General features: G+C 67.2%; 2 protein-coding genes and 2 long non-coding RNA genes across 4 annotated transcripts; 3 read left to right on the plus strand and 1 right to left on the minus strand.

Moving 5' to 3' along the window:
- Window positions 1-10,954, plus strand: LOC134431277 (dual specificity calcium/calmodulin-dependent 3',5'-cyclic nucleotide phosphodiesterase 1B-like). The gene is given in 16 exon segments (XM_063179257.1): window positions 1-75; window positions 77-132; window positions 2,637-2,750; window positions 2,842-3,027; window positions 3,909-3,975; window positions 4,653-4,769; window positions 5,215-5,355; window positions 6,519-6,619; window positions 7,272-7,397; window positions 7,478-7,579; window positions 7,664-7,784; window positions 7,859-7,940; window positions 8,043-8,169; window positions 8,255-8,385; window positions 8,927-9,037; window positions 9,235-10,954. Coding segments are annotated over 15 exon segments (1,641 nt in total). The 3' UTR covers window positions 9,022-9,037; window positions 9,235-10,954.
- Window positions 10,955-11,868: 914 nt separating this feature from the next.
- On the minus strand, window positions 11,869-18,620 carry LOC134431281 (protein phosphatase 1 regulatory subunit 1A-like). The gene is made up of 7 exons (XM_063179260.1): window positions 18,499-18,620; window positions 15,130-15,190; window positions 14,361-14,398; window positions 14,195-14,258; window positions 13,441-13,590; window positions 13,168-13,340; window positions 11,869-12,399 (listed from the first exon to the last, which is right to left on the minus strand). The coding sequence occupies exons 1-6, from the start codon at window positions 18,577-18,579 to the stop codon at window positions 13,168-13,170; spliced, it is 567 nt and encodes a 188-aa protein (XP_063035330.1). The 5' UTR covers window positions 18,580-18,620; the 3' UTR covers window positions 11,869-12,399.
- Window positions 18,621-21,537: 2,917 nt separating this feature from the next.
- Window positions 21,538-23,398, plus strand: LOC134431337 (uncharacterized). Its single transcript, XR_010030963.1, has 3 exons — window positions 21,538-21,661; window positions 22,165-22,313; window positions 23,347-23,398. It is a non-coding gene; the product is annotated as an uncharacterized LOC134431337 (long non-coding RNA).
- Window positions 23,399-26,179: 2,781 nt separating this feature from the next.
- LOC134431293 (uncharacterized) lies at window positions 26,180-27,887 on the plus strand. Its single transcript, XR_010030954.1, has 3 exons — window positions 26,180-26,309; window positions 26,948-27,065; window positions 27,513-27,887. It is a non-coding gene; the product is annotated as an uncharacterized LOC134431293 (long non-coding RNA).

Here is a 27,887-nt window from a genome sequence, read left to right on the forward strand (position 1 = left end):
ATGGAGCCGCCGCGGAGCCTCCCGGGGCTGGAGCGGGAGCGGGCGGCGCTGGACGCGGCCGGGGGGTGCCCGTCCCCCGCTGGACGCCAGGGCCGTGCCCGGCAGGAAGGTCTGGGTCAAGCTGCGGGCGCTGTGAGTGACCCCCGGCCGCGGGACCCCCGCCCAGAGAGAGCCCAGAGCCACAGAGAGACCCCAGACCCCAAAGGGAGACCCCCAAACACAGAGAGAGACCCCAGACCCAAAGAGAGAGACCCTGAACCCAAAGAGAGACCCCCAAATCCCAGAGAGAGACCCCAGACCCAACGAGAGACCCCAAACCCCAGAGAGAGACCCCAGACCCAGAGAGACACCAACCCCGAAGAGAGCCCCGGGGGAACCCCCAAAGAGAGACCCCCCCCAAAAGAGAGACATTCCCCCCAGAGCAGGACCCCCGAACCACAAACTGGGACCCCCAAATCGGGACCCTTAAACTGCAAACTGGGACCCCCAAACCCCAAACTGGGACCCCCAAACTGGGATACCTCAAACCCCAAACCGGGACCCTTGAACCGCAAATTGGGATCCCCAAACCCCAAACCGGGACCCCCAAATCGGGACCCTTAAACCCCAAACTGGGACCCCCAAACCCCAAACCGAGACCCCTGACCCATCCGAGGATCCCACCCCAACCAACCCCTGACCCCCCACTCTGGGCGCCCCATTCCCCTCCAAGACCCTCACCCCAAAAAGCCCCCAGGGACCCTCGGGGTGTCCCCAAGCCTCCTTTGGGCCCCTTTGGGGACCGACTCGGGGTCCCCTCCCCTGGTGTGCCCCTCCGGGGGTGTCCCCGCGGGGTGACAGCGGCCCCGGGGTGTCCCCCAGCCCTGCGGGGACATTGCAGGTGCCGCAGGTGCCACCCCCGTGCCACCGCTGCCCTCGGGGGGGGGGTGCCGGGGGTGCCACCCCCTCACCTGTGCCAGGCGCTCACGTGCCCCGCGCCCACCTGCGGCACGTGCGGAGCCCGGGGGGGGTCCCCGTGGGGCGGGGGCGGCCCGGGGGGCGCCACGTGCGTGGGGACACGCGTGGGGACACGTGTGGGACACGGGGAGGGCACGGGCGGGGCGGGGCACGCGCGCGGGACACACCCGGGCTGCGTGTGGCACACCTGAGCGTGCCCGGGGACAAGGGGGTGACACTGTGGGGGTGACGCCGTGGGGGCGACACACGCGTGTGCACGGGGGGTTGTGGCACGCCCGGGGTGTCACACGTGTCGCTCCCACAGGTGTGTCCCCAAAGCGGGGGCTGTCCCCTCCTGAGCCCCCCCAGCGTCCCCACCCCGCCATCCCCAGGGGTGACGGTGCCGGGGGTCCCCGAGGCCACCCTGTCACCCCTGCGGACGTGGGGGTCACCAGGCGACGGCAGGTGGCCCGGGGGGTGGCACTCAGCGGGGTGGCACAGCCAGGCCCTGTCCCTTGTCCCCACGGGTGACACGGGGGGCTCGGGGCATGGCTGTCCCCGAGGGGGGTCCCCGAGGGTCCCCACGGGGGTGGCGGGGCGCGGGAAGGTGACAACCGCCGTCCCCAAGGTCACAGCAGCGCCGGTGACGTCTGTGCCCCCCCGGCCCCCCTCGCTGTCGCTGTCACCGTCACTGTCGCCGTGACCGGGGGACGTGGTGGCCCCTCCCCAGCGCGTGGCTCCGGTGCCTGTGGTGGCCGCAGCGGTGTCCTTGTGCTGGCACGGTGGCAGCGCCCGTGTCCCCACGCTGTCACCACCCTGGGCCCCCCCCGTGCCACCTGTGCCACCCCCCGTGCCACCTGTATCACCCCGTGCCACCTGTGCCACCCCATGCCACCTGTGCCACCCATATCACCCTCTGCCACCTGTGCCACCCCCATGCCACCTGTATCACCCCATGCCACCTGTATCACCCTGTGCCACCTGTGCCACCCCGTGCCACCTGTGCCACCCCGTGCCACCTGTGCCACCCCGTGTCGTGGTGCCATGGGGATGGCACTCCGCAGACAGGAGTCTCCCAATTCCCTGTCCCCTTCCTGTGACCCCCTCCTGTCCCCAACCCGGGGGGGCTGTCCCCGCTCTCCTGGGGGAGTCAATGCCACCCTGTGCCCACCCTGTCCCCACCCTGGGGCTGTCCCTGGGGGTCCCGAACCCTCTGCCCCCCCCCCCCGTGCCAGGGGTCCCATCTGTCCCCGGGTGTCCCTAACGCTGTGTCCCTGCTGTCCCTGGATGTCCCTGACCCTGTCCCCCCCATTGCTGGGGGTCCCCGCTGTCCCCTCTGTCCCTGGCTGTCCTTAACCCTGTGCCCCCATTCCGGGGGTCCCTAACCCTGTCCCCCCATTCCGGGGGTGTCCCCCTGTCCCTGGATGTCCTTAACCCTGTCCCCCCATTCCAGGGGTGCCCCCTGTCCCTGGCTGTCCCTGGCAGTCCCGCCCTGTTCCAGGGGTGCCCCCCATGCCTCTCTGTCCCTGGGTGTCCCTAACCCTGTCCCCCCCATTCTGAGGGTGCCCCCCTGTCCCTAACCCTGTGCCCCCCATTCCGGGGCTCCCTAACCCTGTCCCCCCATCCCGGGGGCGCCCCCTGTCCCTCCCTGTCCCTAACCCTGTCCCCCCCATGCCGGGGGCGCCCCCGGTGCCCCCCAGGCTCCGTTTCCTGCTCAAGCAGCTCGAGGCGGGCGAGGTGAACGTGGAGGAGCTGAAGCGCAACCTGGAGTACGCGGCGTCGCTGCTGGAGGCCGTGTGCATCGACGAGACCAGGTGGGCAGGGGACACCCAGGGGACACCCAGGGGACGCCGGGGGGACACCCGGGGGCGGGCGCGGCGGCGCTGAGTGCCCCCGTGCCCCCAGGCAGGTGCTGGACACGGAGGACGAGCTGCGGGACATGGGCTCGGACGCGGCCGTGCCCTCCGAGGTGCGCGACTGGCTCGCCGCCACCTTCACGCAGCAGGCGCGGGCCAAGGGCCGCCGCGCCGAGGAGAAACCCAAATTCCGCAGCATCGTGCACGCCGTGCAGGCCGGCATCTTCGTGGAGAGGTGACAGAGGGGACACGGGCACGGGGACACGGCGAGGGGGGCGTTGGGGGGGGACGGGGACACGGTGAGGGGGGTGTGGGGGACACGCTGAGCAAGGCACAGAGGGGACAGGGACACTCCGAGATGGGCACAGGGGGACGGGGACACCCTGAGGATGGCACAGAGGGGACAGGGAGGGTGCAGAGGGGACAGGGACACTCCGAGATGGGCACAGGGGGACAGGGACACCCTGAGGATGGCACAGAGGGGACAGAGACACCCTGAGGATGGCACAGAGGGGACAGGGACACTCCGAGATGGGCACGGGGGGACAGGGACACCCTGAGGATGGCACAGAGGGGACAGGAAGGGTGCAGAGGGGACAGGGACACTCCGAGATGGGCACAGGGGGACAGGGACACCCTGAGGATGGCGCAGAGGGGACAGGGACACATCAAGGATGGCACAGAGGGGACAGGGAGGGTGCAGAGGGCACAGGGACACTCCAAGGGGGACACAGTGGGGACAAGAGGGCACAGGGGGGACGGGGACACACCAAGGAGGGCATGGGGGACACGGGGACACACTGAGCAGGGCACGGAGGGGACACAGTGGGGACAGAACTTCTTGGGAGGGATGTGACAGTATGGGAGATGAGCTGAGAGCAGAGGGGACCCCCAAACCCAGAGACTGTCCCCAGCCCTCAGGTGGGTCCCCAAAACCCAAGAGGGTCCCTAGAACCAAGGTGAATCCCCAGGGGAGCCCCGAGGGGTCCCCAGGTGTGTCCCCAGCTCTGTCCCCAGTCCCAGGGGTGTCCCCAGCCCTCAGGTGGGTCCCCAGTCCTTGGGGGTCCCCAGGGGTGTCCCAAGCCCCCCAGGCCCCCCAGCCCTGCCTCCCCCCAGGATGTTCCGCCGGATGTACACGGCCGTGGGGCCCAGCTACTCCTCCTCCGTCCTCAACTGCCTGAAGGTACCAAAAAAAAACCTCCAAAAAATCCCCCAAAAAACCAAAACCAAGGGGGGCTGCTGGGAGCCACTGGGAGGCACTGGGAACCAATGGGAGGCACTGGGGATCAATGGGAATAACTGGGAATCAATGGGAATCAATGGAATATCTGGGAATAATCTGGAAATCAATGGGAACAACTGGGAATCAATGGGAATCAATGGGATATCAATGGAATATCTGGGAATGTCTGGAAATCAATGGGAATAACTGGGAATCAATGGGAATAACTGGGAATCAATGGGATATCAATGGGAATCAATGGGAATCAATGGGCTATCAATGGAATATCTGGAAATCAATGGGAATAACTGGGAATCAATGGGAATCAATGGGATATCAATGGGAATCAATGGGAATAACTGGGAATCAATGGAAATCTCTGGGAATTACTGGGAATTTGAGAATCAATGGGGATATCTGGGAATCAATGGGAATCATTGGGAATCAATTGGAATAACCAGGAATAAGTGGGAATAAGTGGGAATAAATGGGAATAAATGGGAATAAACGGGAATTACGGACTTCACTGGGGCTTTACTGGGAATTGCTGGGCATTCCCGGAATTGCTGGGCACCCCTGGAATTCCCGGGCCCCCCCGTGTCCCCCGGTGTCCCCAGCGGTGTCCCCGTGTCCCCCAGGGCCTGGACCAGTGGTGCTTTGACGTGTTCTCGCTGCACCGCGCGGCCGAGGAGCACTCGCTGCGCACGGTGGTGTTCGAGCTCTTCACCCGCCACAACCTCAACAGCCGCTTCAAGGTGGGGATGGAGCCCCAAAATACCCAAAAAATACCCCAAAATATCCCAAAATACCCCCCACAACATCAACAGCCACTTCAAGGTGTGAATGGCACCCCAAAATCCCCCCAAAATACCCCAAAAATCACCCCCACAACCTCAACAGCCGCTTCAAGCTGTGACCCAACATTCAAAATCCTCCAAAACACCCCCCAAAAAACCCCAAAAAACCCCCAAAAAACCCAAAACAGCCCCAAAACCCTCCCCAGGAGCCCCAAACTCCAACCCAGGACTCCCTCAGGACCCTCCCAAAATCCACCCCAGGACCCCCAAAATCCACCCAAGACCCCCAAACTGCCCTCCAGGACCCCCAAACTCCCCTCCAGGACCCCCAAACTGCCCTCCAGGACCCCCGAGCTGCCCCTCGGGGACTGTCCCCCCCGCTGTCACCGCGATGTCCCCACAGATCCCCGGCGCGTTCCTGACGTCGCTGCTGGAGGCGCTGGAGGGCGGCTACGGAAAGTTCCGGAACCCCTACCACAACCAGGTGCACGCGGCCGACGTCACCCAGACCGTGCACTGCTTCCTGCTGCGCACCGGCATGCTGGTACGGGGACACGGGGACACGGGGACACGGGGCTGTCCCCAAGGGTGGCACCACACAACCCAACCCGCCTGTCCCCATGGCCCGGTGCTGCTCGTTGCCATGGGAATGTCCCCAGGGTGGCACCGGGGACACGCATGGGTGGCACCTGGAACGGGTCTGTGCACAGTTGTCACATGTGGGGTGGCACCTGGCACATGTCTGTGCCCCACTGTCCCTACACAGTTGTCACATGCCTGGCGGCACCTGGCACACATCTGTGCCCACTGTCCCCATCTGACTGTCACATGTGGGATGGCACCTGGTGCGCATGCTGCCCGTTGTCCCCACGTGGTTGTCACGGCACACCTGGGGTGTCACACTCATGGCGGAGGTGGCCCTGTCCCCATCCTTGTCCCTGACTTGCTGTCCCTGTCCCATCTCTGTCCCCGTCCCCGTCCCCGTCCCTGTCCCCATCCCTGTGTCCCTGTCCCCGTCCCTGTCCCATCCCTGTCCCCATCCCTGTCCCCATCGCTGTCCCTGTCCCTGTCCCCGTCCCTGTCCCATCCCTGTCCCCGTCCCTGTCCCTGTCCCTGTCCCTGTCCCTGTCCCTGTCCCCATCCCTGTCCCCGTCCCCATCCCTGTCCCCATCCCTGTCCCCGTCCCCATCCCTGTCCCCGTCCCTGTCCCTGTCCCTGTCCCTGTCCCCATCCCTGTCCCCGTCCCCATCCCTGTCCCCATCCCTGTCCCCATCGCTGTCCCTGTCCCTGTCCCCGTCCCTGTCCCATCCCTGTCCCCGTCCCTGTCCCATCCCTGTCCCTGTCCCCATCCCTGTCCCCATCTGTGTCCCTGTCCCCATCCCTGTCCCTGTCCCCATCTCCGTCCCTGTCCCCATCCCTGTCCCTGTCCCCGTCCCTGTCCCCATCCCTGTCCCTGTCCCTGTCCCTCTCCCTGTCCCTGTCCCCATCCCTGTCCCTGTCCCATCCCTGTCCCTGTCCCTGTCCCTGTCCCTGTCCCTGTCCCTGTCCCTGTCCCTGTCCCCATCCCCGTCCCTGTCCCCATCCCTGTCCCATCCCTGTCCCCATCGCTGTCCCTGTCCCTGTCCCTGTCCCTGTCCCCATCCCCGTCCCTGTCCCTGTCCCCATCCCTGTCCCTGTCCCTGTCCGTGTCCCCGTCCCTGTCCCCAGCACTGCCTGTCCGAGATCGAGCTCCTGGCCATCGTCTTTGCCGCCGCCATCCACGACTTCGAGCACACGGGGACAACAAACAGCTTCCACATCCAGACCAAGTGAGGGCGCGGGGACAGGGACACGGCATGGCACGGGTGGCACAGCATGGCACAGGGACACGGCACGGCACAGATGGCATGGCATGGCAGGGATGGAGCATGGCACTGGGACACAGCGTGACATGGGGGACGTGGCATGGCACAGGGACATGGCACAGCATGGTGACACGGCACAGCAGGGGTGGTGTGCCACAGGTGACACAGCACGGCATGAGTGGCACAGCATGGCATGGGGGACATGGCATGGCACGGGTGTCACAGCATGGCATGGGTGGCGCAGCACAGGTGGCACAACAGACGTGGCGTAGCATGGCACAGCATGGGTGGCACAATATGGCATGGCACAGGTGGCACAGGATGGCATGGGTGACACGGCAGATGTAGCACAGCATGGCACACCTGACACAGCATGGCACAGCATGGCACAGGTGACATGGCATGGGTGGCACAGTGTGGGTGGCACGGCATGTCCCAGACATGGCTGCGGAGCCATCCTGGGGACACCATGGTGACACCTGCGGAACGCTCACGGCCACCGACCCAGCCGGGACACAGCCGTGCTGCCACCCAGGGCCACCCCTCGCTGCGGGGGCCCTGTCCCCGTGCCCAGTGTCCCCATGGTGTCCCCGTGGTGTCCCCGTGGTGTCCCCAGGTCGGACACGGCCATCCTGTACAACGACCGCTCGGTGCTGGAGAACCACCACATCAGCGCCGTGTTCCGCCTGATGCAGGACGAGGAGCTCAACATCTTCGTCAACCTCACCAAGGACGAGTTCGCGTAAGGTCCCCTCGCTGCCCCCTCGCCGTCCCCACCCTGTCCCCTCGCTGTCCCTGACCGCGTCCCCTCTGTCCCCTCAGCGAGCTGCGGGCGCTGGTCATCGAGATGGTCCTGGCCACCGACATGTCCTGCCACTTCCAGCAGGTCAAGTCCATGAAGACGGCGCTGCAGCAGCTGGAGAGGTGGGTGGGGGCGGTGGCCAGCGCCAGGTGTGTCCCCAGGGGTGGCGGGGTGGCTCTGGGGACAACCCGGGCTCTTGTCCCCAGGCTGGACAAGGCCAAGGTGCTGTCGCTGCTGCTGCACGCGGCCGACATCAGCCACCCCACCAAGCAGTGGGCGGTGCACAGCCGCTGGACCAAGGCGCTCATGGAGGAGTTCTTCCGGCAGGTAGGGCCGGGGCCGGGCGGGGGGACGCGGGGGACACCCCGTGGGGACACCACGGATGTCCCTTGCCTTGCCAGGGGGACAAGGAGGCCGAGCTGGGGCTGCCCTTCTCGCCCCTCTGCGACCGCACCTCCACGCTGGTGGCCCAGTCGCAGATCGGTGAGTGCGGGCGAGGTCCCGTCCCCGTCCTGTCCCCTCGCTGTCCCCTCGCTGTCCCCGGTGTGTCCCCAGCAGCAGCGCCGTGTCCCCTCCTGTCCCCAGGGTTCATCGACTTCATCGTGGAGCCGACGTTCTCGGTGCTCACCGACGTGGCCGAGAAGTTGGTGACGCCGCTGCCCGAGGACGGCTCCAAGGCCAAGGGCAACCCCGCGGCCACCCAGCAGCCCAGGTGGGCGTCCCTGTCCCCAAGGTTCGTGCCCTGCGGTGGCAGTGGTGACCCTGGCCCGCTGCCAGCTGTCCCCGTTGTCCCCCAGCTCGCAGTGGCGGCAGCCGTCCCTGGATGAGCACCTGGAGGACATCAAGGCCGACCTGGCCGGGTTCCGCTCCACCTGGACCAAGCACATCCAGGAGAACAAGCAGAAGTGGAAGGAGAGGGCGGCCAGCGGTAGGGGACGGCCACCACGGCCATTATGCGCCACCATGGCCACTACGGCCACCAATGGCCACCATGGCCACCAAGGCCCCCATGGCCACTACAGCCACCATGGCCACCACGGCCACCACAGCCATTATGGCCACCATGGCCACCATGGCCACCATGGCCACCACGGCCACCACAGCCATTATGGGTCACCACGGCCAGTATGGCCATCATGGGCCACTACAGCCACCATGGCCACTATAGCCACCATGGCCACCACAGCCATTATGGCCACCATGGCCACCATGGCCACTACAGCCACCATGACCACCAATGGCCACCAATGGCCACCATGGTCACTACAGCCACCCATGGCCACCACGGCCACTGAGGAGGGGCTGGGGACCACCACAAACTGCTCAGGGCCAGCTGTGTCCCAGTGTCCTCAGGCTAGGAGGTGACACAAGCGCGGTGCAGGGGGCACAACCTGGACTGCGTGGGGAGGTGGCCCTGGGGGGGACACGAGTTCTGGGGTGTCCCCGGTGACCCTGCCCGTGTCCCCCAGGCATCACCAACCAGGCGTCCATCGATGAGCTGTCCCCGTGCGAGGAGCCCGCGGCCACCACCGGGACACACAGCGAGAACGGGGACGTGGATTAGCGGGGGGAGGAGCCAGGTGGGGACACCGGGAAAGGGGCGGGGACACCGGGAGAGGGAGGAGTCGATGGGAAAGGGGCGGGGACACCGGGAAAGGGGCGGGGACACGGGGAGGGGGGCGGGGACACCGGGAGGAGGGCGGGGACACCGGGAAAAGCGAGGTGAGGACCCCAGGAGTGGGCTGGGGACACCGCGGTGACTGTCCCCTCCCCGCAGGTCCCTGTCCAGCTGAGTGACACCGTCTCAGTGACACCGTCTTGTCTTCGATGCCATCGAGTTCAGAACCATCTGTGCCAGGAGCCCCCGGGGCCGGGCTCGGATCGGTGTCGCCCCTGTGCCAGGCCCGGTGTCACCTCTGTGCCAGGCCTGGTGTCACCGCCATGCCAGGCTTGGTGTCACCCCTGTGCCAGGCTTGGTGTCACCACTGTGCCATGACCGGTGTCACCCCTGTGCCAGGCCCGGTGTCACCGCCATGCCAAGACTGGTGTGACTGCTGTGCCAGGCCTGGTGTCACCGCCGTGCCAGGAGCCCCCCGGGCTGTCCCCTCTGTCCCAGTGTCACCGGTCCCTCACTGCCACCCCCGGCCCCCCACACCGGGCTCAGTCCTTTGGGATTTTTAAAAACGCTTTTCCTGCTCGGGAGGGGCTGGGGCGGGGACGGTGGCACTGGGGACAGCTGGGGAGACACGCTGGGGACATGCGTGGGGACATGTTGGGGACAGCCAGGGGGACAGATCCCCTCGGGGTCTGGATGGTGCCACCGTGAGGGTGGCACTGTGCCCTGTCCCCATCCAGCCCGGGGACAGGAGAGGGGACAGGAACAGGAACAAGAGAGGGGACAAGAATGGGGACAAGGACAGAGAGAGGGACAGGGATGGGGACAGGAGAGGGGACAAGGACAGGCACAGGGAGGTCCCATCCAGAGTGGCGGGGGTGGCACTGGGGACAGGGAGTGGCAGGGACAGGGACGGATCCCTCTCTGGTGTGCCCCCAGCTCTGGTGTGTCCCTGGAATGTCCCCGGTTCCTGCGACATCCCGGGAGTGCTCGGGAATGCTGGGAATCTTTGGGAATCTTTGGGAATGTTCCGGAATGTTCCAGAATGCTCCCACATCCTGGTCCGGCCGCCCCCTCCAGCTCCAGTGAGCCCTGGGAACCCCGGAATGCTTGGGGAATCCATGGTTCCAATCTCAGACCCGGGAATACTCCAGAATCCTGGATCCAGGCTTGGAATCTTCCAGAATCCTGGTTTTGGCCTTGGGAATGTCCCAGGATCCCAAATCCAGCCTTGGGATCTTCCAAGGGAAGATACCAAACTGAGTTTCAGGAATGTTTCAGAATCATGGATCCAGCCCTGGGAATGCTCCAGAATCGTGGATCCGGCCCCAGGAATGTTCCAGGATCCCAGATTCAGGAATGTTCCAGAATCCTGGATCCACCCTCGAGAATGTTCCAGAATCCCAGATCTGGGAATGTTCCAGAATCCAGGACCCAGCCCAGGAATGTTCCAGATCCCAGATCCACCCTCGAGAATGTCCCAGAATCCCGGATCTGGGAATGTTCCAGAATCCAGGATCCAGCCCAGGAATGTTCCAGATCCCAGATCCACCCTCGAGAATGTCCCAGAATCCCGGATCTGGGAATGTTCCAGAATCCAGGACCCAGCCCAGGAATGTTCCAGATCCCAGATCCACCCTCGAGAATGTCCCAGAATCCCGGATCTGGGAATGTTCCAGAATCCAGGATCCAGCCCAGGAATGTTCCAGATCCCAGATCCACCCTCAGAATGTTCAAGAATCCCGGATCTGGGAATGTTCCAGAATCCAGGATCCAGCCCAGGAATGTTCCAGATCCCAGATCCACCCTCAGAATGTTCCAGAATCCCGGATCTGGGAACGTTCCAGAACCCTGGACCCACTGCCCCCCCCCCCCCCGAGCACCGCCCGCCCTCCCGGATTCCCGGGATGCCCCGCCCCCCCCGGGAATGTTCGGGAATGTCCCGGGAATGCTCAGGAATGTTCGGGAACGCCCGGACCTCCCCCCCCCCACCAGCCCCCGGCCCCTCCCACTCCGGCCCTGGCCCCGCCCCCCGTGTTTGTATTTTTGTACCCCGTGTCCCCGCCGTGTCCCCCCTCCGTGTCCCCCCCTCGGTCACCGCTGGCAGAGCTCCGCCCCCCCCCACACCCCGCATGTGTCCCCCCCGCGCCGCCGCCGCTAACGAGCAATTAATTATTAATTAATGAGTTAATTAATAAACGCCGCCGTCGCCACCACCACGGCCGCGCTCCGGCCATTGGGGAGGGGGGGGGGGGAAACTGAGGGGGTGGAATTTGGGGAGGGGGCGGAATTTGGGCGTGGGGGCGGCCCCAAGGGGGGTCCTGGAGCCCCCCCCACTATCCAAAATGGGGTCCTGACCCCACCCCAGCATCCAAACTGGGTCTGGGGTCTCCCCAGTATCCAAAAGGGGGTCCTGGAATCCCCCCCACCCAACGCAAAATGGGGTCCTGACCCCACCCCAAAAAGGGTCTGGGGTCCCCCCAACACCTATGGGGGGGGTCCTGGAGCCCTCTCAACCCCCAAAAGGGGGTCCTGGAGCCCCCACCAAGCACCCAAAATAGGGGTCCCGACCCCCGCCCCAGCACCCAAAGGGATTTTGACCCCCCCCCAGGGATTTTGACCACCCCCCACTCATAAGGGGGTCCCCCCCACCCCCGGCGCGGCCCAAGCAGGAGGCGGGGGGGGAAAGGATCCCTTTAATTCCGGCTGGGGGGGGGGTCCCTGCACCCCCCTGTGTCCCTGTCCCCCTCCCACCCGTGTCCGTGCGCACGCGAGTGTCCCTGTCCCCTCCCGTGTCCCCTCCCGTGTCCCCTCCCGTGCCCAGGTGTCCCCCCCAGGTGTGCACAGGTGCGGGGGGGGCCCGAGGGTGGCAGTGATTGTGGGGGGGGTCTGCTCAGTGTCCCCAGTGTCACCTGCCCTGGGGACCCCCGAGGGGGGCAGTGATTGTGGGGGGGGTCTGCTCAGTGTCCCTAGTGTCCCCTGCCCTGGGGACCCCCGAGGGGGGCAGTGATTGTGGGGGGGGTCTGCTCAGTGTCCCTAGTGTCCCCTGCCCTGGGGACCCCCGGGGGTGGCAGTGATGGGGGGGGCACGCAGGGTGTCACTCCGTGTCCCCGGTGTCACCCAAGGGTGGCGGTGCGGGGTAAGGGGGGTGTGTGGCAGGTGTCACCTGCCCCGAGGTCCCCAGGGGGAGGGCACCTGCCCGTCAGAGTAAAATAAAATTAAATAAAACAAAATAAATTAAAAAAAAATCCCAAAAGAATTCTGGGCGGCCCCAAAATCTTAGAAAACGGAATAAAAAAAATCTGCGCTGGCGTCCGGCGGCCACACCTGGGGACAAGGGACAGGGACAGCGCTGGGGACAGGGGAGGGGACACCCCTGTCACTGTGCCAGCAGGGCCACCTTGACCCTGGCACTGCCCCAGTGCCACCCCAGTGACATCCCAGTGCCACCCCAGTGCCACCCCAGTGACATCCCAGTGACATCCCAGTGTCCCAGTGCCATGTCCCAGTGCCCCCCAGGTGTCCCAGTGCCACCCCAGTGTCCCAGCCTTGTGTCCCACTGCCCCAGTCTGGTGTCCCAGTGCCACCCTCGTGTCCCAACACCATATCCCTGTGCCCTCCAATGTCCCAGTTCTGTGTCCCAGTGCCACCCTAGTGCCACAGTACCATGTCCCAGTGCCCCTACACTGCCCCAGCCCAGTGTCCCCAATGTCCCCTAGTGTTCCCAGGTGTCCCCGGTGCCCCCGATGTCCCCAGTGTGTCTCCAATGTGTCCCCAGTGCCCTCAGCGTCCCCAATGCCCCCAATGCCCGCAGTGTCCCCAATGCTCCCCAATGTCCCCAATGCCCCCAATGCCCCAATGCCCCCAATGCCCGCAGTGTCCCCAATGCTCCCCATTGTCCCCAATGTCCCCAATGCCCCCAATGCCCTCAATGCCCCCAATGTCCCTCAATGTCCCCAGTGTCCCCAATGTCCCCAGCACCCCCAGTGTCCCCATTGTCCCCAATGCCCCCAATGCCCCCAGTGTCCCCATTGTCCCCATTGTCCCCAATGCCCCCAGTGCCCCCAGCGTGTCCCCAGTGTCCCCAGGCCGTACCTAGTGGCCGCTGCCCGCGCTGTCCCCAGGCTCTATATGGGTCCCGTCCTCAGCCCGGCTGCGCCGCACGGCCCCGGGGGTCCCGGCCCGGGGGGTCCCCGCTTGGGGGGTCCCGGCCTGGGGGGTCCCGGCCCGGGGTGTCCCCGCTTGGGGGGTCCCATCTCCGGGGGTCCCTGTGGGTGTCACAGCACAGGGGTGACCTCAGAGCCACTCAGTGCCCCCCAGTGCCCCCCCCAGTGCCCCCCAGTGCCCCCCCCGGTGCCCCCCACTCACGGTGGCCGGCCGGGGCCGGGCCGGGGCTGTGCCGGTGCTCTGCCTCGGTGTCCCCGCCGCGGTGACAGCGGGCGGTGGCCGCCACCTCGTCGTCGTCGTCGCCGCCCTGCGCCTGCTTGCACAGGTGATGCTCCACCATCATCTGCAGCTCTGCCGGGCAGGGAGCGGCGCTGGGGGGGGCGCGGGGGGGGGCCCTGGTGACCGTCCCCACCCTCCCGGCGACACCGCCCTCGGGCGTGGCCTCGTGGTGGCCTCGTGGTGGCCTCGTGGTGGCGGGGACTGAGGCCGGTGTGGGGTGGGGACACCCAGCCACCCATAAACCACGGTGCTGGGGGGCTGTCACCCCTCTGTGATCCCCCCGTGTCCCCTCAAGGCCCTCCAGTGTCACCCCATGTCCACTCGTGTCCCCCCCTGTGCCCCCCTTGTGTCCCCACCCGTGTCCCCCCAAGTCCCTCTCCTGTCACCCCCGTGTCACCCCATGTCCCCTCATGTCCACTCGTGTCCCCCTGTGTCCCCTCGTGTCTCCTTATGTCCTCCCGTGTCCCCTCATGTGCCCCCCTCGTGTCCCTGTGACCCCCCCGTGTCCCCCTGCATGTCCCCCCGTGTCCCCCTCACGTCCTCCCATGTCCCCTTGCGTCCCCCCCTCACGTCCCACCATGTCCCCCTCGTGTCCCCTCATGTCCCACCATGTCCCCCCCGTGTCTCTGTGACCCCCCCCATTGTCCCCCATTGTCCCCCCATTGTCCCCCTGTACCTTTCATGGTGGGGGTGCTGCGGGACACCTTCTTCCTCTGCCGCGGGGACATGGCCAGGCCGGACTGGGGGGGGGGGGGGGACACGGGGGCGGCTCAGGGGGGCTCTCCCCACTTTGGGGGGGTCCCCTGGGGGTCCCCACAGCCCCCCCGGGCAGCGCCACCTACCTTCAGCAGGGGGTTGGGCAGCCGGTCCTCGTCGATCTCTGGGGGGGGCAGGAGGTCAATGAGGGGTGGGGGGGTCCATCCTGCACCCCCCGAGGTCAATGAGGGTGGGGGGGTCTCATCCCGAACCCCCTGAGGTCAATGAGGGGTGGGGGGGCTCATCCCGAACCCCCCGAGGTCAATGAGGGGTGGGGGGGCTCATCCCGAACCCCCTGAGGTCAATGAGGGTGGGGGGGCCCGTCCCGAACCCCCCGAGGTCAATGAGGGTGGGGGGGTCCATCCTGCACCCCCCGAGGTCAATGAGGGGTGGGGGGGCTCATCCTGAACCCCCCGAGGTCAATGAGGGTGTGGGGGGGGGGGGCCATCCTGCACCCCCCGATGTCCACCCGGCCCCTCTGGGGCTCTCTGTGCCCTGGGGGTGTCATGGGGACAGTGCCACCACCCCCACCCCCCCATTGTCACGGGGATTGGGGTCTCACCCCCCATGAGTGGGGGTCCTGATATCAGGGAGGGGGGTCCTGGAATTTAGGGGGGAGGGCTGAGCATCATGTGGGGGTCACTGAGCATTTTTGGGGGGTCTCTGAGAAGGTGAAGGGGTCCCTGAGTCATTTTGGGGGTCCCTGAGTGCCATTAGGGGGTCCCTGAGCACGTAGGGGGGTGTCCTGAGCATATTTGGGGTCCCTGAGTGTCATTAAGGGGGTCCCTGAGCAGTTTGGGGGGTCCCTGGGTGGGCTGGGGCCGGGGGTGACGCGGGGACACCGCTGGGACCCACCTGGGGACGATTGGTCACTGCTCAGGACAAGGTTGGCCGGGGTCGGGCGGCGCCTCCGGATCTGGGGGGACACAAGAGAAAAGTGGGACCCCCAGATAGGAACTGGGACCCCCAGACACGAACTGGGATCCCCAGAGATAGAACTGGGACCCCCAGGTAGGAACTGGGACCCCCAGACTGGAACTGGGACCCCCAGAGGGGAACTGGGACCCCCAGGTAGGAACTGGGACCCCCAGACACGAACTGGGACCCCCAGAGATAGGAACTGGGACCCCCAGACTGGAACTGGGACCCCCAGATAGGAACTGGGACTCCCAGATTGGAACTGGGACACCCAGCCGTGCCCCACTGGCCCTGTGCCCGCCGTGTCACTGTCCCCAGGGCGGTGGTGGCCCTGTGCCCGCCGTGTCACTGTCCCCAGGGCGGTGGTGGCCCTGTGCCCGCCGTGTCACCGTCCCCAGGGCGGTGGTGGCCCTGTGCCCGCCGTGTCACTGTCCCCAGGGCTGTGGTGGCCCTGTGCCCACCATGTCACCGTGCCCAGGGCGGTGGCGGCCCCGTGGGGACAGGAGCTGGACGGACACACGGACACACACGTGGCTTTTCCATCACGGAGCTAATTATACCCGGCGGCGGGAAACGCGTGGGGACAGACGTGGGGACAGACACGGGGACAGACGCGGGGACAGACACGGGGACAGACACGGGGACACCGGGCGGGCCCTGCCCTTCCTGCGCGGCCCTGCCCTTGCCCAAGGTCACCCGGAGCCGCTCCGGCCGCTGCCCTTCGGTGGGGACAGCGGGGCCGTGGGGACAATGGGGACGATGGGGACAATGGGGACGGCGGCGGGGACAATGGGGACGGCGGCGGGGACAATGGGGACAGGCCGACCCCGCGCCCCCTTTCCCCGCTGACCCAGTAACGGAGCGCCTCCCACGCGCGGGTTTCCCGGCGAGGATTCCCTAATGAGGCGGGCTGCCTAATGAGATGCTGATGAGATGCTAATGAGGCGGGCGAGCGGCCGGGAGCCCCCCCCGCCCCTCCCGGCCCCTGCCCCCCCCCCCCCGGCCCCAGCGCATCCTCCCGTGCCGGCCCCGTTGCCATGGAAACGCGGCTGGATGTGAACCGGGATTAACGGGAACCGGGAATCGCCGCCGACCCCCCCGAGCCCCCCAATTCGGGATCGGGGTCCCCTCAGCCCCCCCCCCCCCCCCCCCCGCGACGGGGCTGGGCGGGTTTGGGGTCCCCCCCCAAGCCTCCGCAGCTCCGGGAGGGACCCCGAGAATCCGCGACCCCCCCCGGGACGCCGCAGCCCCTCCGGAGCCTCCCGAGGGTGCGGGGCGAGGCCGAGCCCCCCCCCCGTGCGACCCCCGGGGCGGGGATGGGGAGGGGGCAGCGGCGGCACCCGCTCAAGGTGACCCGGGTGGGGCCGGGACCCCCGGCTGAGCCCCCCGCCCTCATTCCGGGGGGATCCCGGGGCGGGGATGCGCTGGTCCTACCCCCCCACGCTCCTTCCCTCCCTCCTCCTCCTCCTCCTCCATCCCCCATCCCTCCATCCCCGCTCCCTCCCGCCGCTATTTTTAGATCAATCTCCAGCATCGATTAAGGAGCGCGGCGGATCCGGGGGCGGCCGGGACGGGGCCGATACCGGGAGAGGGCACCGGGCACCGGGAGCGGGCACCGGGAGCGGGCACAGGGTGGTACCGGGAGGGGCCCGGCCCGGCCCGGCTTGAATCGGCCGGGCAAAACCCAGCCGGGATGGTCCCCGAGGCCTCGGGGGGACTTGGGGACACGGGCAGAGGGGCAGGACAAAGGCCTGGGCTGGGCCTGGCACTCGGGGGGGCAAATAGGGGGCAAAAAGGGGGCAAACAGAGGAGAAAACAGGGGGCAAATAAGGGGGAAAATAGGGGAGAAACAGGGGGAAAATAGGGGGGCAAATAGGGGGCAAATAAGGGGGAAAATAGGGGGCAAATAGTGGGGCAAACAGGGGGGGAACTGGGGGCAAACAGGGGGGGAACTGGGGGCAAATAGGGGGCAAACGGGGGAAAATAGGGGGCAAATATGGGGGCAAACGGGGGGGAAAACGGGGGGGAAACAGGGGGGAAAACAAGAGGGGAACAGGGGGGCAAACAGGGGGCAAACAGGGGGGCAAACAGGGGGGAAACAGGGGGCAAAGAGGGGCAAACAGGGGGGAGAAAAAGAGGGAAACGGGGGGCGCTCGGCTGGGCTGGGGGCCGGGGGCTGCCGGCTGTGGGGGCACACGGGGGGCACAAGGTCCTTGGGAGGGTGGGGCTGGGCGGATTTGGGGGCGACCCCGCAGGACACGGGGACACCGCGGTGCCACACGGAGAGGGGGACACGGCCGAGCCCCCCTCGCTGCGAGGGGCACCCCAGAAAGAGGAGCAGGGAGGGGACATCGTCGGTGTCACCTGCTGCCACCGCACGGGGCCGGGGTCACCCCCACCCACCCCTGAGAGGCGCCGGGTGAGACCCCCGGGAGGGGAAACTGAGGCAGGGCAGGGCAGGGGGTGCCCGGGGCTGGGCAGTGCCCGAGGGGACGGGGACGGGGCTGGGGGTGCCCCTTGATGGGTGCTGGGGGGCTCGTGCCCCCTCCCCGCTCTCCCTTTCCCTCCTGGGGACCCCCTGAACTCTCCCCGTCCATCCCGGGGACCCCCAGCTCTGCTCCTCCATCCTGGGGACCCCCGAACTCTCCCCGTCCATCCCGGGCACCCCACGCTGCTGCCCCCGAGCCGGGGGGTGCCCCCGCATGGGCACATTGGGTGACATCGCCCCCTCTCCATTGGCACCGGGGGGCTCCTGGCCCCCCACCCCCAGGACCCCCGGCTGGGGGGGCACGGCAGGGACCCCCCCTCTTCTCCTCGCCCCCTTGAAGCCGCCGTGAGTGATGTGGGGCCGAGGGGTCCCCACTGACCCCCGGGGAGGGGGCAGGAGGGGCTGGGGTTCCCCGGCCGTGTCCCCGCGGGGTCACCCCGAGCGCGGGGCCGTGCTGGGACCGGCCCTGACGGGAGCAGGGCCTGGGGGGTCCCGGGGGGTCCAGGGGGTCCCGGGGGTCCCGGTGGCGTCGCGCAGAGCGGGCACATGGCCCTGGCACCGTCCCCCCGCCGCCCCGCGGGGACAGCGGCGGGTGGCCCCGGCACCGGGGGCCGCTCCCTCGCGTCGCCGCTGTCCCCGCGTCACCCCCGGCCTGGCGGTGCCACCCCCGGCCGGGCCGTGATCCCCGGAGCCGCCCGGAGCCCCCCGGAGCCCCCCGGAGCCCCCCCGGCTCGCTGCTCCGCGCGGCCCCGCGGCCCCCCCGTGTCCCCCCGGTGTCCCCCCGGTGTCCCCGCGGTGTCCCCGCGGTGTCCCCGCACCTGCTCGGCCGCCTCCGGGTCCAGGTGCGGCTCCAGCAGCGGGACCGTGAACTGGATCTTGCGGGGGCTGTTGGGCTCCATCGCGGGCGCGGCGGCTCCGGCGGCTCCGGCGGCTCCGAGCGGCCCCGCCCCGGCCCCGCCCCGGCCCCGCCCCGGCCCCGCCCCGGCCCCGCCCCGGCCCCGCCCCGGCCCCGCCCCGGCCCCGCCCCGGGGAGGCCACGCCTCGCCCCGGGCCCCGCGCGCGGGACGCGGGGATGGACAACGGGACACGGGGACGGGGCTTGGGACACCGGGACGGACACGGGGACAGACACAGGGACACGGGGACAGGCACAGGGACAGACACAGGGACAGGCACAGGGACGGACACGGGGACACGGGGACAGACACAGGGACACGGGGACAGGCACAGGGACACAGGGACAGACACGGGGACATGAGGAGAGACAGAGGGACATGAGGAGGGACACACGGACAGAGTCAGGAGAGTGGGACAGACACAGGGACACTGGGACAGATACAGGGACATGAGGAGGGACACAGGGACGGTCGCATGGATGGACCCTGGGACACGGGGACAGACAAACAGACACAAGGATGGATTCCAGGCTGCAGGGACAGACGTGTGGACAGAGCCAAGATGAGGGGACAAACAAGAGAGAGGACATGGGGACAGACACAGGGACACAGGACTGGATACAGAAAGAGAGCTGGGACAGGAGGACAGACACACGGATGGACCCTGGGACACAGGGACAGACAAACAAACACAAGGACAGACTCAGGGACGCTGGGACAGACATGGGGGCGTGAGGACGGACAGACAGGCCTTGGGACAGACACACAGACCGTGGGAGGGACATGGGACAGGGACAGGGACAGCAATGGGACAGGGATGGGGACAGGGACAGGGATGGGGACAGGGACAGGGACAGGGATGGGGACAGGGACAGGGATGGGGACAGGGACAGCAATGGGACAGGAACAGGGACAGGGATGGGGACAGGGATGGGGACAGGGACAGGGATGGGACAGGAACAGGGATGGGGACAAGGACAGGGATGGGGACAGGGATGGGGACAGGGACAGGGACAGGATTTCCCCCCAGCACCAGGACAAGGGGACAAGGCCAGCACTTGGGGACCGTCCCAGCACAGCCTGGACACCCCAAAACCCCCAAAAAGGCCAATTTAGGGCTGGGGGGTGTCACAGGGTGGGCTGGGGGCATCCCCAATCCTCTCTCCTGGTGAGGAGAACAGGGGGTGTCCCCACAGCCCCATGTCCCCCCCTCCAAGTGACACCCCCAGGGACATGGGGGGGTTTGGGGCTTGGGGCCGGGTGGGGGGCGAGGGTGTGGGGCTGGGGGGGCTGTGGGGCTGGGGGGGTCCCGGGCCAGGGAATTCGGGGCCAGGGGGTTCCGGGCCGGGGGTGTTGGGGGGCCGGGGGGTTCTGGGCATGGGGCCGGGGGATTCCGGGCCGGGGGCGTTCGGGGCCGGGGGGTTTCGGGTGTGGGACTGGGAGGGTTTCTGGGCCGGGGGGGTTGTGAGTTCGGGGCCGGGGCTGTTGGGGCCGAGGGTTTCGGGGCCGGGGAGGTTCGGGATTCGGGGCCGGGGGGGTTGTGTCTTCGGGGCTGGGGTGTTTCGGGTCCGGGGTTTTCGGGGCGGGGGGGTTCGCGGTTGGCTCCGGGGCTGTTTCGGGTCCGGGGTTTTCGGGGCAGGGGGGTTCGCGGTTGGCTCCGGGGCTGTTTCGGGTCCGGGGTTTTCGGGGCAGGGGGGTTCGCGGTTGGCTCCGGGGCTGTTTCGGGCCCCGCGCCCCCCCGGCGCAGCCCTGAGCGCGTGTCCCATCACTTATTCATGGAGCCGGAGCCCGGGCGGCTGCCGGGATCCGCCGGCAGGAATCCGCTAAGTAGGTCAGGCGGGGGGGGGGCCCGCCCGAGCCCCGCTCTGCCCCCCCCGCCAGCCCCGGGGGTCCCGGGGGGCACCGGGGCATCCCCCGGGTGCCGGGGGTCCGATAAAGGTGATGCTGGTTTTGGGGAGGGGGGAGGCAAATGAACCCCCCCCCCCCTCAAAGTCCGGCGTGACGCCCCCAGCCCCATCCCGGGGCTCGCAGGGAGTTTTGGGTGGGAGAGACCCCCCCAACCCCCCTTCAGCCCCCCCGAGGGAACGGGAATGGGGTGAGGGGGTACCGGGGGGGTTGTGCTGAACCGGGACCCCCCCCCCGAGGCTGCCAATGGCCACGCCCTGGTGGCACCGCGGGTCCCTCGGCCGTGCTTGGGTGACAGCCTTGGGGACAGCCTTGGGGACAGCTTTGGGACACCTTTAGGGACATCCTTGGGGCACCTTCAGGGACATCCCTGAGGACATCCCTGGGGATATCACTGGGGACATCCTTTGGGACATCCTTGGGACCCCCTTGGGGACATTCTTGGGGCCAGCCGTGTCCGAGATGTGACATCGGGGACAGGACGGGGCCGTTCTCCTGCTCCCAGCCCGGAGCGGGGCCAGGGAGGGGCGAGGGATCTGTCCAGGGTTGGACATGTCCGTCATTCCTGGGGACGTGTCCGTCCGTCCTGGGGGATCTGTCCATCCTTCCAGGGCTATTCCCATCCTCCCCAGGAATATTTCCATGCTTCCCAGAGGCATTGCTGTCCTTCCAGAGCTCTTCCCATCCTTCCCAGAGCTCTTCCCATCCTTCCCAGAAATATTCCCGTCCTCCCCGGGGTTATTCCCGTTCTCCCATGGTTATTCCCGTTCTCCCATGGTTATTCCCGTTCTCCCGGGGTTATTCCCGTCCTCCCCGGGGTTATTCCCGTTCTCCCATGGTTATTCCCGTTCTCCCGGGGTTATTCCCGTTCTCCCAGGGATGTTCCCGTTCTCCCCAGGGATGTTCCCGTCCCCCCCCCGGTTCCTCCCCCCGTTCCCGGCCCGGCCTGAAGGATCGCTTAATTCGGGGCTTTATCCACTTTAAACACTCCCGGGCTAAAAATATCCCGAGGCGCGGGCGCGGCGCTGCCGGCCCGGAGCTGCTGGAGCTGCTTTGCCTTTTTTGACGGGATCGGGATCGGGATCGCGGCTGGGGCAGCGCTCGGGTCACCGTCACCGTCACCGTCACTGTCACGGGCGGCACCCGAGCCTCGGGGACGCGGCCCTGGGGACCGGCTGAGGTACTGGGGTGTGCGGGTGCTGGGGACTCCAGATCCTGGGGATTCCAGATTCTGGGGATTCCAGATTCTGGGGATTCCAGATCCTGGGGGTTTCTGATCCTGGAGATTCCAGATCCTGGAGATTCCAGATCCCAGGGATTTCTGATCCTGGAGATTCCAGATCCTGGGGATTCCAGATTCTGGGGATTTCTGATCCTGGGGATTCCAGATCCTGGGGATTCCTGGTCCTGGGAATTTCTGATCCTGGAGATTCCAGATCCTGGGGATTCCAGATTCTGGGGATTTCTGATCCTGGGGATTCCAGATCCTGGAGATTCGTGGTCCTGGGGATTCCAGCTTCTGGAGATTTTTGATCCTGGGAATTCCAGATTCTGGAGGTTCCGGAGTGTGGGGATTCCTGATCCTGGGGATTCCAGATCTTGGGGATTCCAAATCCTGAGGATTCCAGTTCCTGGAGACTCTGGATTCTGGGGGATCCAACTCTTGGAGTCGCCAAACCCTAGGAATTCCAGCTCCTGGGAATTTCAGCTCCAGGGAATTCCAGCTCCTGGAGATCCCAGCTTGTTGAGATTCCAGCTCCTGGCAATTCCAGCTCCTTGGGCACCCGTTGGGATGGAAGAGGGGCCAGGGCTGGCGCCTCAGTGGCGGTGAGGTGAGAGCCGTGCCCACGCTGGGGGTGTCCCTGTCACCCTGTGCTGTGCCCACACTGGGGGTGCTCCCGTCACCCTGTGCTGTGCCCACACTGGGGGTGTCCCTGTCACCCTGTGCTGTGCCCACCCTGGGGGTGTCCCTGTCACCCTGTGCCCACGCTGGGGGTGTCCCCGTCACCCTGCGCTGCCCCCCTTGGAAAACAACCACCAGGGAAAGCCCCCCCTTGTGCTCCCCCAAACCCAGAGTGGGTTCACCATCACCCCCGTTCCTTGGGAAGGTCGGGGACCCTTCGGGAAAGTTTGGGATATCTTGGGACAATCGGGGACACCTTGGGAAGGTTGGGGACACCTTGGGAAGGTTGGGGACCCTAAAGGAAGGTTGGGGACCCTAAAGGAAGGCTGGGACCCTAAAGGAAGGTTGGGGACCCTAAAGGAAGGCTGGGGACACCTTGGCAAGGTTGAGGACCCTAAAGGAAGGTTGGGGACCCTAAAGGAAGGTTGGGGACCCTAAAGGAAGGCTGGGGACACCTTGGGAAGGTTGAGGACCCTAAAGGAAGGTTGGGGACCCTAAAGGAAGGTTGAGGACCATTTGGGAAAACCTGTGACCCTTTGGGAAAGTTGGGGACACCTTGAGACAATCAGGGACCCTTTGGGAATATTGGGGACATCTTGGGAGGGTTGGGGACCCTTTGGGAAGGTTTGGGACACTTCAGGAAGATCAGGCACCCTTTGGGAAGGTTGGGGACACCTTGGGAAGGTTGGAGACTCTCCGGGAAGAAGATCAGGGGCCCTTTAGGAAGATTAGGGACCCTTTGGGAGGGTTGGGGACACCTTGGGACAATCAGGGACACCTTGGGACAATCAGGGACCCTTTGGGAACACCAGAGACCCCCTCGGGAGGGCTGGGGACGCCTCGGGCAGTGCCAGGGGGTGCCCGGGCTGCCCTCAGGAGCTTTTCCCGCGGCGCTGGCGGATGTGGGGCGACGTTTGAGATCTGGGCTGTTGATTTTTTTTTTTTTAATTTCCTCTTCCAAGCCGATGAGTTTCCTCCCGCTGCGCTGACGACGGATGGGGGCCGGGCGGGGCCGGGGGGGGCAGGAGGAGGCGGCGGCGGCTGCCCACGGGGCCTGGAGGGGCACAGGGAGGTGCCCACACACCCCTGGAACCGGTCAGTGTGAGGGGCTTGGGACTGGGGATTTGGGATTTGGGGATTTGGGGATTGGGGTTTGGGATTTGGGGATTTGGGATGGGCACAGGGAGGTGCCCACACACCCCTGGAGCCAGTCAGTGCTGAGGGGTCTGGGATGGGGGATTTGGGGTTTTGGGGACTTGGGATTGGGGATTTGGGGGAGAGCTGCCCATGCACCCCTGGAGCCGGTCAGTGCTGAGGGGTCTGGCATTGGGGGATTCTGCGATTTGGGGATTTGGGATGGGGGAGAGCTGCCCACCCATCCCTGGAGCCGGTCAGTGCTGAGGGGGCTGGGATTTGGGATTTTGGGATTTGGGGATTTGGGGATTTTGGGATTTGGGGAGCTGCCCACCCACTGCCCCAAGCCCACCCTGTCCCTGCCCGTGGAACCCCCGGTGTCTCCCCCCTCACCCCCCGGTCCCTCACATCCCTCCCGCCCCCCAGGGACCCCCCCGGCCATGGAGGCACCCTCGGTGCTCGGGCCCTGCTCGTGGCAGAGGCGCCGCGCGTGGGCCCGGCACGGCCGGGGCTGCCGCAGCCCCGAGGGCGAGCGGGACCAGGAGGAGGAGGAGGAGGAGGAAGAGGAGGAGGAGGCGGCCGCTGTCCCCTGGGAGCCACCAGAGCCGGACCGCGCTGTCCTGGAAGGTCAGGGCCACCCTGGGGTGGGGAGGACCCTGGGCTGGGTCCCCTCAGGGCCTTTGTGTCCCCTGGGCTGGGTCCCCTCCCTGTGTCCCCTCCCTGCTCTGTGTCCCCTCTCTGGGTCCCCTCCCTGTGTCCCCTCCCTGTGTCCCCTCCCTGCTCTGGGTCCCCTCCCTGTGTCCCCTCCCTGGGTCCCCTCACTGCTCTGTGTCCCCCCAGGACGTCCCTGCTGCAGGGTCCGGACGCGGCTGCAGGACTGCGGGTGAGGGGGGACACTGGGGGGACACTGGGGGGACACTGGGGGGTCACTGGGGTGTCACAGCCCCTCCCTGGGGAGTTGGGGAGGGGGCGAGGCTCTGGCTTGGAGCTGCACATGGCGGGGGTGGGACAGTGATGTGTGGCCACACCGCGATGTCCCCAGGGCTGTGGGGTGGTGGCACCGTCCCCCTGCACCGCCTTGGGGGTCTCAAGGGGGTCTGGGGTCCGTGTGGTTGGGGATGTGCTGAGGAGACCCAGTGTCCCTTCCAGTGTCCCCTCCGGTGTCCCCTCCCTTGTCCCCTTCCCGCACAGGGCTCTGCAGGACCGGCACCTGAGCCCTGGTGACAGCACGGCCTCCGGTGTCCCCTCCGGTGTCCCCTCCGGTGTCCCCAGCAGCTCCAGGTAGGGTTGGTGCTCTCAAGGGATTGATGCCACCCCGGTGTCCCCACTTGGGGGATCGGTGTCCCCCCGGTGTCCCTGCTCGAGGGATCGGTGTCCCCGCGGTGTCCCCCGGCGGGGCTGAGGCGGCGCTGTCGCTGTCCCCTGTCCCGCAGCGTGGCCGCGGTGCTGGCCTGGTGGCAGTCCCAGTGTGACGCCGAGGAGATCCTGCTCGCCCTGGGCTTCGTGGGCCGCGAGCCGGGGGCGGCGGCGCGGGTCCCCCCCCGCTTCTTCTCGGGCCCGTCCCGCGCCAGCGGCATCGACCTCGGGCTCTTCCTGCGGGCCCAGGCGCGGCGCCTGCAGCTGGAGGATCCGGGCCTGCGGCTGGCCAGTGCGTGACACGCTGTCCCCAGTGTCCCCAATGTCCCCAATGTCCCCAATGTCCCCGCTGTCCCGCTGTGCCCGCTGTCCCCAGTGTCCCCAGTGTCCCCCTGTCCCCGCTGTCCCCTTCAGGGGCCCTTGGAAGGGGATGGGAAACGCTCCCGTGACTCAGTTTCCTCGGGCGGGAATTGGGGATCACCCCGAAGCCCTTGAGCTGTGCACCAGCTGCTCCTATCGGCAGTGGGAAATGGCTGCCGTGCCTCAGTTTCCCCAGGCGGGAATCGGGGATCCCCCCGAGCCCCCCGAGCTGTGCACTAACTGCTCCTATGGCTGCCGTGCCTCAGTTTCCCCGGGTGGGAATTGGGGATCCTCCCGAGCCCCCCGAGCTGTGCACTAACTGCTCCTATGGCTGCCGTGCCTCAGTTTCCCCAGGCGGGAATCGGGGATCACCCCGAGCCCCCCGAGCTGTGCACTAACGGCTCCCATCGGGGTGGGAAATGGCTGCGGTGCCTCAGTTTCCCCAGGCAGGAGCTGTGGGGACCCTCCCAGTCCCCCCTCCTTTGCCCCGATGTCGCCCCCTGAGCCCCCGATGTCGCCCCCAGGTCGCTTCCAGCAGGTCCAGGCCCTGGCCGCCACGGCCGACGCGTTCCTCTGCCTCTACTCGCACGTGTCGCGGACCGCCCTGCAGCGCATCGCCCCCGCCCCGCCCTGTCGCGACAGCCCCGACAGCGCCGGGCGGCGCCTGAAGCGCGCGGTGTCCTCGCTGTGCCTCTACCCGGGGAGGGGACACGGCGGTGACACCCCCCGGGGGGAGACCCCCGGCCCGGGCGGGACCCCCGAGCGCTGCCGGGGACACGGCGACACGGACACGGAGTGCCCGAGGCCACCCCGAGCGGGGACAGCTTGGGGACACCCAGGCCGGGGGGTCTGGGGGCGCGGGGGGGACACAGGGGACCCTCGGGGCGGTGTCACCGCGTCCTGCAGGGTGGCGGGCACCGCCCAGAGACCCCCGGGGCTGCGACCCCCGGGCCAGCCCGGCCTCGGCTCTCGGTGTCACCCGGGGGACACCGCGAGGGCCGGGGGACACCGCGCTGGGAGGGTCCCCGAGCCCCCCGAGCCCCCAGGAGCGGCCGAGTCCTTCGAGCTGGAGGAGGTGAGGAGGAGGAGGATGAGGATGAGGAGGAGGATGAGGATGAGGATGAGGATGAGGAGGATGAGGATGAGGATGAGGATGAGGATGAGGATGAGGATGAGGATGGGGATGGGGATGAGGATGAGGATGAGGATGAGGATGAGGAGGATGAGGATGAGGATGGGGATGGGGATGAGGATGAGGATGAGGATGAGGATGAGGAGGATGAGAATGAGGATGAGGATGAGGATGAGGATGAGGATGAGGAGGATGAAGATGGGGATGAGGATGAGGATGGGGATGAGGATGAGGATGAGGATGAGGATTAGGAAGAGGAAGAGGACGAGGAGGATGAGGATGAGGATGGGGATGGGGATGAGGATGAGGATGAGGATGATGAGGAGGGGAGGAAGGCCCCCGCGGCGGGCGCGGGGAAGGAGCTGGAGCGGGAAATGTCCCCGGAGCCCCTCAGGCTTTTAAGGTTTAAATGATTCGGAGCCGGGGCAGGGCCGGGCCCGGGGGGGGTCGGGGGGGGCAGCGGGGTCACCTCCCCCCCCCGGGCACGGCACGCACGGGTCACGCGTGGGGACACGAGGAGGGGCCGCTGTCACCTTTGTCACGGCAGCGGTGACAGCTGAGCCCCGCAGCCACCCCCGCAGGTGCCGAGCGAGGAGGAGGAGGATGACGGTGATGATGATGACAAGGATGACGATGACGATGATGAGGATGATGATGATCCCGAGGAAGCCACCCGGTCCCCCCATCCCTTTATCAGGAGTGAGTTGGGGTCTCCCCCACCCTCCTGGGGGGCACGGGCTGCCCGGTGCCAGCGTGTCCTCCCCGTGTCCCTGCAATGTCCCCCCGCGTCCCAACCGTGTCCCCACCATGTCCCTGCCATGTCCCTGCCATGTCCCCATTGTGTCCCCACCGTGCCCCCCCCCGTGTCCCCACCATGTCCCCACCGTGTCCCCACTGTGTCCCCACTGTGTCCCCACCATGTCCCTGCCCTGTCCCTCCCGTGTCCCCACCATGTCCCTGCCGTGTCCCCACCATGTCCCTGCCGTGTCCCCGCCCTGTCCCCTCCATGTCCCTGCCGTGTCCCCACTGTGTCCCCACCGTGTCCCCCCATGTCCCCACTGTGTCCCCCCCGTGTCCCCACCGTGTCCCCCTCGTGTCCCTGCCCTGTCCCCCCCGTGTCCCCTCATGTCCCCCCTGTCCCCGCAGGCTCCCTGCTCCACGGGCGCTCGGGCAGCAGCGGCTTCGGGGAGGAGCCGCTCCCGACTCTGTGACCCGAGGCCACCTCAGGAGGACGTGTGACCTCGCCCGGGCGTCCCACGGACGTTTTGGACACGCGTGTGACACGTGTGCGTGTGCGGTGTGCGTGTGTGTGTGCACGTGTGGGTGTTTGGCACAGGAAAACCTCCGGATTCGGGATTTTGCCCCATTTTTTGTCCCTCCCTCGTCCCCCAGCCCTGTGGCTCGGGGCCTGCAGTGGGGACATGTCCCCAGCCCTTGGGGATGTGTCCCGAACCCTCAGGGACATGTCCCCAACCCTCGGGGATGTGTCCCCAACCCTCGGGGATGTGTCCCCAACCCTCA

Source organism: Melospiza melodia, chromosome 31, assembly GCF_035770615.1.
Source record: "Melospiza melodia melodia isolate bMelMel2 chromosome 31, bMelMel2.pri, whole genome shotgun sequence".
Lineage (NCBI taxonomy): Eukaryota > Metazoa > Chordata > Aves > Passeriformes > Passerellidae > Melospiza > Melospiza melodia.